A 12,550-nucleotide genomic window follows, 5' to 3' on the forward strand; every position below is an offset into this window, starting at 1 on the left:
ACTATGCAGTACGCAGTGTGTACGATGCAGTACTCTGCAGTGTGTACTGACCCCTGACGTAGTACGTGGCGCGGCTGGAGGAGCCGATGCGGCGCAGGAAGGGCTGGTTCAGCTGGTCCTGGCAGATGTTGGCGCCCTGGCAGCGGCTCAGAGACTCGTTGGTGATTCCCGACAGCTGGATGTGGTAGACGTAGCGGTCGCCGTTCGGACGGATGTCGCCGGAGGCCTGGTGGTAGCTAGGCAACGACACGCTCTGATTGGCTGACGGGCAACCTGAAGCAATGAGTCACTAACGAGTCTCTGAGTTACCTGGAGTCACGAGTCACTGACGAGTCTCTGGGTTAGCTGAGGTAACGAGTCACGAACAAGTCTCTGAGTTACCTGCAGTCACGAGTCACTAGTGAGTCTCTGGGTTACCTGAAGTAACGAGTCAGTAACGAGTCTCTGAGTTACCTGAAGTCACGAGTCACTGACGAGTCTCTGGGTTAGCCGAGGTAACGAGTCACGAACAAGTCTCTGAGTTACCTGAAGTCACGAGTCACTAACGAGTCTCTGGATTAGCTGAGGTAACGAGTCACTAACGAGTCTCTGAGTTACCTGGAGTCACGAGTCACTGACTAGTCTCTGAGTTACCTGAAGTCACGAGTCACTGACTAGTCTCTGGGTTAGCTGAAGTCACGAGTCACTAATGAGTCTCTGGGTTACCTGAAGTAACGAGTCACTGGGTTACCTGAAGGAACGAGCCCCAGAGTCGGCAACGAGTCTGTGGGTCACCTGAAGTAACAAGTCACTAACGAGTCACTAATGAGTCTCTGGGTTACCTGAAGTACAGCGCTCCCAGGCTCAGGTTCCTCCCCGTCTGAGGAACCTGAATGGTTCCGTTCACCATCTCCACCTCACGCTGCTTCACCGCACACGCAAAACGAGTCGACCAGCCGATCAGGAACTCACAGGAAGACTCGTCCACTCTGCACCAACACACACCAACATCAGTGTGTGTGTGTGTGTGTGTGTGTGTGTGTGTGTGTGTGTGTGTGTGTGTGTGTGTGTGTGTGTGTGTGTGTGTGTGTGTGTGTGTGTGTGTGTGTGTGTGTGTGAGTGTGTGCTACCTGATGAGCGCCGGGTGTCCCACCGTCCCGCCGCAGCTCAGCTGGATCAGCGTCTTCGCCGTCACGTCGTTCCCACAGACTTTGTCTCCGGCCGAGTAGCTGACCGAGACGTTTCCTTCTGGGGGGGGGGGGGGGGGACGTCAGAGCTATGGCTAGCAGACCGGGCTAGCAGACCTGGCTAGCATACGGGGCTAGCAGACCGGGCTAGCATACGGGGCTAGGATACAGGGCTAGAATAGTGGGCTAGCATACCGGGCTAGGATACAGGGCTAGAATAGCGGGCTAGCATACGGGGCTAGCATATCGAGTTAGCATACGCCGTATCTCCCGTCGATAAAACTAACAAGTTAAATTGTATTACAGTGACTATCAAAATAAGATGCTGAGTACAACATGTGTAGAACCTGTGTGTAGAGCCTATATGTAGAACCTATGTGTAGAACCTGTACGTAGAACCTGTACGTAGAACCTGTACGTAGAACCTGTGTGAAGAGCCTATATGTAGAACCTGTGTGTAGAACCTGTACGTAGAACCTGTGTGAAGAGCCTATATGTAGAACCTATGTGTAGAACCTGTACGTAGAACCTGTGTGTAGAGCCTGTGTGTAGAACCTATATGTAGAACCTGTGTGTAGAACCTGTGTGTAGAACCTGTGTAGAACCTGCATGGAACGTCAGACCGTCTATGTAGAACCGGGTTCCCTCACCAGCGTAGGTCAGGGTCTGGGTGTAGACCCGGCCCAGGGTCTGGGTTCTCCCTCCGGAGGCGGAACGTCGACACACGGTGGCGTCCCGGGGACAGTCGGTCAGACCCCCCCGGACCCCCTGGCACAGGTTGATGTAGTACCTGCAGGCGGGACGGGGGACGGTGAGGGGGGGGACGGGGGACGGTGAGGGGGGGACGGGGGGACCTGAAGGGACTCACGTGTCTCCGGCGTGGCTGAAGGTCCAGGGCTCGGTCAGCGAGGACAGAGGACGCAGGTTGAAGGTCAGGTGACGGCTCACCAGCTCACACTGCATCGTCCTCGGGGGACACGTGGACGCCGTCCTCCACTGGAACGTGGCCGAGCAGCCGGACGTCTCCGACAGCAGAACCGGAGAACCCCGACCCGCTGACTCATCGCAGATGAACAGGATGGAGGACCGACGCTGTCCCGAGGCTGAGGGGGACAGGACAGGATGAAGGGGGGGACGGGAGGATGAAGGGGGACAGTAGGGCAGTGGGACGAAAGGGGACAGTAGGACGGTAGGACAAGGGGGACATTAGGATGAAGGAAGGACAGTAGGACGAAGTGGGACAGTAGGGCGGTAGGACAAAGGAAGGACAGTAGGAAAGGGGACAGTAGGACGAAGGAAGGACAGTAGGACAAAGGAAGGACAAAGGAAGGACAGTAGGACGAAGGAAGGACAAAGGAAGGACAGTAGGACGAAGGAAGGACAGTAGGACAAAGGAAGGACAGTAGGACGAAGGAAGGACAGTAGGAAAGGGGACAGTAGGACAAAGGAAGGACAGTAGGACGAAGGAAGGACAGTAGGAAAGGGGACAGTAGGACAAAGGAAGGACAGTAGGATGAAGGAGGGACAGTAGGACAAAGGAAGGACAAAGGAAAGAGAGTCGGACAAAGGAAGGACAAAGGAAGGACAGTAGGACGAAGGAAGGACAGTAGGACGAAGGGGGACAGTAGGACGGTAGGACAGTAGGACGAAGGGGGACAGTAGGACAAAGGGGGACAGTAGGACAGTAGGACGAAGGGGGACAGTAGGACGAAGGGGGACAGTAGGACAGTAGGACGAAGGGGGACAGTAGGACTCAGAGAACCCACCGGGGCTGCAGAACCCCCAGCGCCGGTCCAGGTCGTAGTCGGCGGTGGTGGAACACCAGGGGACGCCGTCCGTCCGTCCGTCTGTCGTACAGGACGAGTAGAACCTCTGCTGGAACCGAAAGGGGAACACACACCCCTCCCCCCCCCCTGGTCACTGACACACACACACACACACACACACACACACACACACACACACACACACACACACACACACACACACACACACACACACACACACACACACACACACACACACACACACACACACACACACACACACACACACACACACACACACACACACACAGTGAGACAGTGTTCGCAGCACGAAGTAGAGCTAAAGTAGAACCTGTGTAGAACTTGGGTTGGTTCCCCTTTTAGCCAATGAGCCACGTTTGTTCCCCCTAGTGGACTAGGGGTACCTGGGGGGCTAGGGGGTACCTGGGGGACTAGGGGGTACCTGGTGGACTAGGGGGTACCTGGGGGACTAGGGGGTACCTGGGGGACTAGGGGGTACCTGGGGGACAGGGGTCTCCTCCGCCGTACTGCATCAGGACCGCCTGCTCCTGGTGTTTGAAGTCCAGGACCATGGCCGAGCTGAGACCGAAGGACGAGGCGTTCCGGTCTGACCCGGTCCCCTGGACCCGGCACACGGCGCTCTGCCTGCAGGCCGGTTCCGTCACGGAACCACACACGCTGATGAGGTAGGACCCGGTCCCGGTCTGGACCTAGAACACAGGATGCCAGTTCAGTGGAGGACCAGGACCCAATCCCAGCCCGGACCTGAACCAGGACCCTTCCCCCTCCCCCGGCCCCGCCCCTCCCCTGGCCACGCCCCGCCCCTCCCCTCCCCCGGCCTCGCCCCCTCTCCTGGCCCCGCTCCCCTCCCTACCCTCGCCCCTTCCCTCCCCCGGCCCCGCCCCTCCCCCGGCCTCGCCCCCTCTCCTGGCCCCGCTCCCCTCCCCCGGCCCCGCCCCTTCCCTCCCCAGACCCCGGCCCCTCCCCTCCCCCCGGGCCCCTCCCCTCACCGTCTCCTCCCCCGCCAGCGCGCTGAGGTTGAAGGTGACCTGCAGCCTGGAGTCCCTCAGGGAACAGCCGCTGGTCACGGTGGCGTCCGGACAGACGAGGGGCGTCGCCCACTCAAACAGGAAGTGACACGCCGTCCCCGACAACATCCGGGGAGAACCCTGCAGACCCAGACCCCCCCAGGGAGAACACAGGTCACATCATGGGGAAACAACGGAACGTCTCAACAAGGGAACGTTTCCTATGTAACCTAGAACGTTCTGCTGGACGGAACCATGAGATTATTGAGTCTCAAATACGCTGGAAGGTACAATGAGAACCCTGGGTAGAACCCTGGTAGACCCTGCTGTGAGGAACCCAGTGGAACCTGGGAGGAGGAACTCTGGTAGAACCCAGTAGAACCCAGGAGAAGGAACCCAGTGGAACCCAGGAGAAGGAACCCTGGTAGAACCCAGTGGAGCCCGGGAGGAGGAACCCAGTAGAACCCAATAGAACCCAGGAGGAGGAACCCAGTGGAACCCAGGAGGAGGAACCCAGTAGAACCCGGGAGGAGGAACCCAGGAGAACCCAGTAGAACCGAGGAGGAGGAACCCAGTAGAACCCAGGAGGAGGAACCCAGTAGAACCCAGTAGAACCTGGGAGGAGGAACCCAGGAGGAGGAACCCAGTAGAACCCAGGAGGAGGAACCCTGGTAGAACCCAGTGGAACCCGGGAGGAGGAACCCAGTAGAACCCACCAGCTGCAGGCCTCTCTGACACACGAACACGATGGAGGAGGTGAAGTTCTGCGACGGGTCTTCAGAACACGGTGAGGAGCTGCGGTAGCTGAGGGACACCTGACCGGTTCTACTGATCTCTGGACCGCTGCTGGTTCTCCCTATGTCCTACACACACACACACACACACACACACACACACACACACACACACACACATAAAGTGTCTACTGTGTGTAGTGTAGTGTGTAGTACACAGTATGTAGAGTGTGTAGTGTAGTGTGTAGTACAGTGTAGTACAGTGTAGTACAGTGTGTCCTCACCACGGGGGGCCCCTGGTCGGGGTCCATGCAGACGGCGGCTCCAGGAGGACAAGCCACGCCGGGGATCGGGTTCAGAGGCTGACACACGTTGATGAAGAAGTCTGGAGACGCATCGCCGTTCTCCACAGAGTCATCTAGAACACAGGAGAACGTGTGAGTGTGTGTGTGTGTGTGTGTGTGTGTGTGTGTGTGTGTGTGTGTGTGTGTGTGTGTGTGTTCTCCACCCACCTGTGGCAGTGTAGAACCCGTTGACGTGGATGAGGGGCGTCAGGTCGATGAGGGCGGAGCCGTTCTGCACGGAACATGTGACCTGCAGAAAGAGGCGGAGTCAAACCCCGGAACCCTCGGAGAACCCTGAGAGTTCTTACGTAAGACGAATGAAGACAACTGGAGACGTCTCCTGAGGACGTCCCTCGTCCCGCATCGGGGTGTGTGGTGGTTCTAGATGGTTGTGCATGGTTCTAGGTGGTTGTGCATGGTTCTGGATGGTTCTAGGTGGTTCTAGATGGTTGTGCATGGTTCTAGGTAGGTGTTGTGCATGGTTCTAGGTGGTTGTGCATGGTTCTGGATGGTTCTAGGTGGTTCTAGATGGTTGAGGATGGTTCTAGGTGGTTGTGCATGGTTCTAGGTAGGTGGTTGTGTGTGGTTCTAGGTAGGTGGTTCTAGATGGTTGTGTGTGGTTCTAGATGGCTGTGCATGGTTCTAGGTAGGTGTTGTGTGTGGTTCTAGGTAGGTGGTTCTAGATGGTTGTGTGTGGTTCTAGATGGCTGTGCATGGTTCTAGGTAGGTGGTTGTGTGTGGTTCTAGGTAGGTGGTTCTAGATGGTTGTGTGTGGTTCTAGATGGCTGTGCATGGTTCTAGGTAGGTGGTTGTGTGTGGTTCTAGGTAGGTGGTTCTAGATGGCTGTGTGTGGTTCTAGATGGCTGTGCATGGTTCTAGGTAGGTGGTTGTGTGTGGTTCTAGGTAGGTGGTTCTAGATGGCTGTGTGTGGTTCTAGATGGCTGTGCATGGTTCTAGGTAGGTGGTTGTGTGTGGTTCTGGATGGTTCTAGGTGGTTCTAGATGGTTGTGTGTGGTTCCCAGTGGTTGTAGATGGTTGTGCATGGTTCTAGGTGGTTCTAGGTTCTAGACTCACCGGGTGCTCACAGACCAGTCCAGTGTGCACAGAGAAGAAGTGGGTGCAGGTTTCAGAGCTGGACTGGATCAGGACCGGCTGGGGGGGGGCGGAGCTCATGCTGGGGGGCCTGCACACACACACACACACACACACACACACACACACATGAATCAGCAGGTGTGTCCAGGTGTGTCCAGGTGTGCTCCACCCTCTACCTGCAGATGAAGTGCATGATGGTCTTGTGCTTGTGGGCGGGGCTTGCAGCGCAGGGACTTCCTCCCTCGTAGGTCAGCTCCACCACCTGGTCTCGGTACGACAACTTCCTGTTCACCTGGCCGCCGCTCAGGGGGGGCGAGGGGGCGGAGCCACTGATACACACCGCTGACACACACACACACACACACACACACACACACACACACACACACACACACACACACACACACACACACACACACACACACACACACACACACACACACACACGAAGACCAGTTTTAACTTTTCTCCTCAAAACTGTAGTGCTTCGCTAACAGGCTAGCAAGCTAACAGGCTAACAGGCTAACAAGCTAACAGGCTAGCAAGCCAACAGGCTAACAAGCCAACAGGCTAGCAAGCCAACAGGCTAACAAGCTAACAGGCTAACAGGCTAGCAGCCGCAGCGGTTCCTCATTCCACATCAGGAACATTCAGTTGAACTAAAACGTGAGACGTCTGTTATTGTTTGACGACGAAACTCGTTTGTGCGTCAGACGAGTTTCACTTCGTCCAATGATTGACTGTGTGTGTGTGTGTGTGTGTGTGTGTGTGTGTGTGTGTGTGTGTGTGTGTGTGTGTGTGTGTGTGTGTGTGTGTGTGTGGTACCGGTTCCGGGGCTGCAGCCTCCGTCCTTCGTTTCTCCGCAGACGTTGAGGTAGAACGTTCTCTTCAGGTTCTGGTCCAACACGCTGTAGCCGCCATCTTTGAAGAGGGAACCGAGGTCGAAGAGACGGCCTAGAACCAGAGAGAACATCAGAACCAGCCAGAACCTCAGAACCAGAACCAGCCAGAACATCAGAACCAGCAGCGGTCCGGTTCCACAGTGGGTACCTGTGGCCGGGTTCTGGACTCGGCACTGGTCCTGTTCCGCGGTGTCCAGAGGACAGGCGGCGGCCGTCAGCCACAGGAAGGTGAAGACACAGTCCTCCATCTCCGAGATCAGCGTGGGACGAGAGTCCTGGAAGACAAGAGACACGTGTCCTCACTGACGGAACCACGCAGGGACGGAGAACACAGAACCTCCATGTCCCCAGCCCCGTCTCCACCCTGTCCTCACCCCGTCCCCAGCCCGTCTCCACCCCGTCCCCAGCCTGTCCCCAGCCCATCCCCACCCCGTCTCCACCCTGTCTCCACCCTGTCCCCAGCCCCGTCCCCAGCCCCGTCCCCAGCCCGTCCCCAGCCCGTCCCCAGCCCGTCTCCACCCCGTCCCCACCCCGTCCCCACCCCGTCCCCACCCCGTCTCTCACCACTTTGTCCTTGTCGCACATGAAGCGGACGATGCTGGTCTTGTTGCGTCCCCCGTCGGGACACGTCTGTCCACTGCTGTACTGCAGCTTGAGGACGGCTCCGTCCCTCGAGGGTCCGGACGTCACCCGGCCCAGACTCACGTAGTCCTCGCCGTCCTGCATGCAGGATGCCGCGCTGGACGGACACGCCCAGGAACCTGGAAAGGGGGGGGGAGGGAACCCGGGTCAGAACCAGAACCAGAACCAGGCACTGTGACCTGGACTGGGTCCAGCTCAGGTACCGACCTCCCTGCGGAACCAGAGACCGGCACACGTTGATGTAGAACCGCCTGGAGGAGGTCTGGGTGGAGACCTCCACCTCCCAGTTGGTGGAGTCCAGGGCCAGGGGGGACAGGTCGTAGGACAGTCCCTGGTCGTCGCTGAGGACACAGAACCCAGAGTCACCGTCCACACACGTCCTTCTAGAACCGTCCAGAGGTTCTCTGGAGACCCCCCCAGGCCCGCTTCCACCCTACTGGGTGGGTTCTGCCGAGTCTGGCGCCCCCCCAAGGAGACAGAGTGGTAGGGGGGACATGGGGAACATGGGGGGACAGGGGGAACATGGGGGACAGGGGGAACATGGGGCGACGGGGAGAACATGGGAGGACAGGGGGAGAACATGGGGGGACGGGGAGAACATGGGGGGACTCGTCTCAGACTGGGTTCCATATTGGTTCCGCGGTTCCAGTTCCAGGAGTGACGTACCTGCGATCTTCCCCCAAGGAGACAGACTGCACCAGAGGAACATCCCGGTCCAGAACCCTGTCTAGAACCACGGTGGAACCCTCTGGACTCACCTGTAGGAGCAGCTGGAGGTTCTGCCGGGGGGACAGGCCAGGGCGGTTCTCCAGCTGAACAGGTAGGTGCAGTCCGCCGTCTCCTTCAGGAACTCCGGTTCTCCCTAGAACAGAGACGCACTCAGAACCGTGTGTGTGTGTGTGTGTGTGTGTGTGTGTGTGTGTGTGTGTGTGTGTGTGTGTGTGTGTGTGTGTGTGTGTGTGTGTGTTTCTCACCGGGTTCTGGTCCGGGTGGCAGGAGAACAGGATCAGGGTGGACCTCTGGTGGACCTGGTGACACGTCTCTCCTCCGGTGTAGTTCAGGATGATCTGGTCCCCCACGTAGTCCAGGACCTGAGAGGACATTCCTGCAGAGAGACGGTGGGGGGGGGACAAGGGGGACATAGGAGGACAGGGGGAACATGGGGGGACGGGGAGAACATGGGGGGACGGGAGGAGAACATGGGAGGACAGGGGGAGAACATGGGGGACGGGGGGAACATTGGGGGACGGGGGGAACATTGGGGGACTTGTCTCAGACTGGGTTCCATATTGGTTCCACGGTTCCAGTCCCAGGAGTGACGTACCTGCGATCCTGTGTCTGTCTCCGTCCACCTGGCAGGACGCCACCGACTCCAGGCCGGTGTCGCCGTGGGAACACACGGCGCCTTGCAGGGCGCCGCACACCGCCAGGTGGTAGGTGTACTTGTGTCCCGGGGGGGACACGGCGTAGTCCCGCCCCCTCAGGGCGCCCAGGTCCAGCTCGGAACCGCTCTTCGGGTCGCGGACGCGACAGTTGTCACCTGCAGAGACGAGACGGGACGGCGCTTAGAACCCGGACCGCGCTTAGAACCTCACCTCCCAGTACGTATTGTCCTGGGACGTGGTGCTTTTATTTTGAAGGGAGGAGACGGAACCAGGTGTTCCTCTCCTTTGAGACGGTTCTGTTGGTGCAAGGGTTCCGACCTCGGGCCTTCCTGATGGGACAGGCCTCAGACGTTCTCCACACAAAGACGAATTCACAGTCATCCTGCCGGTCCAACATGGGGGAACCCTGGAGAACACACAGAACACAAGACATTCCAGATTATTGTGGACAAAACAGTTCAGGCAACATCTGTGATCTGTGGTTCCGCTATGTTCTGTGATAAGGTTCCACAGTGTTCTGTGTTAAGATCTCACAGTGTTCTATGTCAAGATTCTGTATCAAGGTTCCACAGTGTTCTGTGAAGGTTCTTCAGTGTTTTGTGTCAAGGTTCCACAGTGTTCTGTGAAGGTTCTTCAGTGTTTTGTGTCAATGTTCCACAGTGTTCTGTCAAGGTTCCACAGTATTCTGTCAAGGTTCTGCAGTGTTCCATCAAGGTTCCACACTGTTCTGTGTCAAGGTTCCACAGTGTTCTGTTAAGATTCGTCACCGTTTTGTGGAAAGGTTCCACAGTATTCTCTGTCAAGGTTCCACAGTATTCTCTGTCAAGGTTCTGTGTCAAGGTTCCAGTGTTCTGTGTTAAGATCCCACAGTGTTCGATGTCAAGGTTCCACAGTGTTCTGTTAAGTTTCTTCAGTATTTTGTGTCAAGGTTCCACAGTATTCTCTGTCAAGGTTCTGTGTCAAGGTTACACAGTGTTCTGTCAAGGTTCCACAGTATTCTCTGCCAAGGTTCCACAGTGTTCTGTTAAGATTCTTCAGTATTCTGTGTCAGGGTTCCACAGTATTCTCTGTCAAGGTTCTGTGTCAAGGTTCCACAGTGCTCTGTCAAGGTTCTGCAGTGTTCTGTGGATGTTCCACATTGACTCACCGGTGTGTCGTCACACTGGAAGATGATCCGTGTGGTGTAGCGGGACGAGGTTCCACAGGGGTCTCCGTTGAGGTACACGATGCTGACGGTTCCGTCCTCGGCGACCTGCGGTCCCGACTGGACGTAGCCCAGGTTGGAACTCTTCCCGTCGATGAGACCGCAGGAACCCAGCGGACCCACTGCAGAACACACACAGAACCGGTCCGTCAGAAGTGAACTGGAAACGTTCTAGAGCGGGTTCCACTCAGACGTCTCTCCAAAACAAGTTTAAAGTCGCTTCGTCAAATGATGGTTCTTCTCTAACACACGGGTTCCTTCTGTCAGATTGAAGGAACCAACGTCCAACAAAGCGACAAAAGTCCAGCTCGTCAGACGACGGGTTCTACGAGGAGAACGTCTCGTACCTGGACAGTCCTTCAGGGTCGGCAGCGGCTTGCAGACGTTGATGTAGAACCTGCGCCGCGACGCCGCGTCCGTGTCGATCGGGATCCACGGGCTGTCCTCGGCGTTCCGCGTCAGGTGGCTCAGGTCGTACTCGTTACCGTGGGAATCTGGAGAACATCGGCCAAACAGGTGGTTCTAGATGGTTGTGTGTGGTTCTAGGTGGTTGTGCATGGTTCTAGGTAGGTGGTTCTAGGTGGTTGTGCATGGTTCTAGGTAGGTGGTTCTAGATGGTTGTGTATGGTTCTAGGCGGTTGTGCATGGTTCTAGGTAGGTGGTTCTAGGTGGTTGTGCATGGTTCTAGATGGTTCTAGTTTACAAAAAGGAAGTCGGTGGAGAACTTTCTGAGCATTCCGGTGGACCCGTCTGCAGGTTCCTCACCCGAGATCCTGCAGTCCACCGGCGCCGGCGTGCAGACCAGCGCCGTGGAGAACTCGAACAGAACGTCGTGGACCACGTGCGTGGACAGCGTGCTCATGTCTTCTCGCACCAGCTTCAGGGAACCCGGGTGAGCGTTCGGGTCGCACACGAAGTCCACAGTGAAGGTGTCCCGGGTGGCTGTGGGGGGGGGCAGCGTGTGAAACCAGTGTGTGAAACGTGTGGAACGCGGCTAACGGCTAGCGGCGCGCGGTACCTGTGGGACTGTCCAGCGGACCCTTGTAGGTCAGTTTCAGGACACCGTCGGTGGAGTACTCCAGGTTCCTCTCGTTGCCCACCGGGCTCAGGGGAACGCCGTTCTCCAGCTCGCAGCCCGCCGCCCCGGCGCCGCACTGCGCCGCCTCGCCGCAGATGTTCACCTGCAGCCAGCAACCGCCTGAGCATCGGCATCATCGCCACCAAGGAAAAGCTCTGGCTAATGCTAATGCAAATCGACGCCAAGTGTATTTAACGTTGGTTTTATCGTTAGCTATCGCTAATGCTAAAGCTAACAACGCCAAGTGTATTTGACGTTGGCTTCATTGTTAGCTTATGCTAATGCTAACCAATGCCAAGTGTATTTGACGTTGGTTTCATTGTTAGCCATCGCTAATGCTAACCAACGCCAAGTGTATTGAACGTTGGTTTCATCGTTAGCTATCGCTAATGCTAAAGCTAACAACGCCAAGTGTATTTGACGTTGGCTTCATTGTTAGCTATCGCTAATGCTAATGCCAACCAATGCCAAGTGTATTTGACGTTGGTTTCATTGTTAGCTATCGCTAATGCTAATGCTAACCAACGCCAAGTGTATTTAACGTTGGTTTCATCGTTAGCTATCGCTAATGCTAAAGCTAACAACACCAAGTGTATTTGACGTTGGCTTCATTGTTAGCTTATGCTAATGCTAACCAATGCCAAGTGTATTTGACGGTTTCATTGTTAGCCATCGCTAATGCTAACCAACGCCAAGTGTATTGAACGTTGGTTTCATCGTTAGCTATCGCTAATGCTAAAGCTAACAACGCCAAGTGTATTTGACGTTGGCTTCATTGTTAGCTATCGCTAATGCTATTGCCAACCAATGCCAAGTGTATTTGACGTTGGTTTCATTGTTAGCTACCGCTAATGCTAACCAATGCCAAGTGTATTTGACGTTGGTTTCATTGTTAGCTATCGCTAATGCTAATGCTAACCAACGCCAAGTGTATTTAACGTTGGTTTCATCGTTAGCTATCGCTAATGCTAAGGCTAATGCTAAAGCTAACAACGCCAAGTGTATTTGACGTTGGTTTCATTGTTAGCTATCGCTAATGTTCGCTAAAGCTAAGTGGCGGTCTGCGCCTACCAGGAAGTCCTTGTTGTTCCCGGACGTCTTGTAGCCGGTTCTGGAGGCCAGGCGGTTCAGGTCGTACTGGAAGCCGGTGTTGGGGTCCACCACGGTGCAGTTCTGACACAGGAA

At 56.2% G+C, this 12,550-nt stretch overlaps 1 protein-coding gene across 1 annotated transcript in view; it reads right to left on the reverse strand.

Annotated features, from left to right (window-relative positions):
• igf2r (insulin-like growth factor 2 receptor) overlaps positions 1–12,550 on the reverse strand; it is a 30,492-nt gene that overhangs the window by 7,817 nt on the left and 10,125 nt on the right. Inside the window, exons 21-46 of the mRNA XM_080521366.1 lie at positions 12,437–12,538; positions 11,306–11,468; positions 11,053–11,229; positions 10,635–10,781; positions 10,231–10,409; positions 9,402–9,489; positions 9,023–9,238; positions 8,673–8,803; positions 8,457–8,560; positions 7,906–8,039; positions 7,621–7,817; positions 7,205–7,331; positions 6,980–7,108; positions 6,331–6,496; positions 6,134–6,242; positions 5,228–5,309; positions 5,000–5,133; positions 4,698–4,844; positions 3,964–4,122; positions 3,453–3,663; positions 2,933–3,079; positions 2,035–2,269; positions 1,817–1,956; positions 1,110–1,227; positions 822–968; positions 52–236 (exon numbers count right to left, since the gene is read on the reverse strand). Coding sequence (XP_080377492.1) covers positions 52–236; positions 822–968; positions 1,110–1,227; positions 1,817–1,956; positions 2,035–2,269; positions 2,933–3,079; positions 3,453–3,663; positions 3,964–4,122; positions 4,698–4,844; positions 5,000–5,133; positions 5,228–5,309; positions 6,134–6,242; positions 6,331–6,496; positions 6,980–7,108; positions 7,205–7,331; positions 7,621–7,817; positions 7,906–8,039; positions 8,457–8,560; positions 8,673–8,803; positions 9,023–9,238; positions 9,402–9,489; positions 10,231–10,409; positions 10,635–10,781; positions 11,053–11,229; positions 11,306–11,468; positions 12,437–12,538 — 3,874 coding nt within the window. The remainder of the gene's footprint in view (positions 1–51; positions 237–821; positions 969–1,109; positions 1,228–1,816; positions 1,957–2,034; positions 2,270–2,932; positions 3,080–3,452; positions 3,664–3,963; positions 4,123–4,697; positions 4,845–4,999; positions 5,134–5,227; positions 5,310–6,133; positions 6,243–6,330; positions 6,497–6,979; positions 7,109–7,204; positions 7,332–7,620; positions 7,818–7,905; positions 8,040–8,456; positions 8,561–8,672; positions 8,804–9,022; positions 9,239–9,401; positions 9,490–10,230; positions 10,410–10,634; positions 10,782–11,052; positions 11,230–11,305; positions 11,469–12,436; positions 12,539–12,550) is intronic.

Source organism: Blennius ocellaris, assembly GCF_963422515.1.
Source record: "Blennius ocellaris genome assembly, contig: SCAFFOLD_175, whole genome shotgun sequence".
NCBI classification, from domain to species: Eukaryota; Metazoa; Chordata; class Actinopteri; order Blenniiformes; family Blenniidae; genus Blennius; species Blennius ocellaris.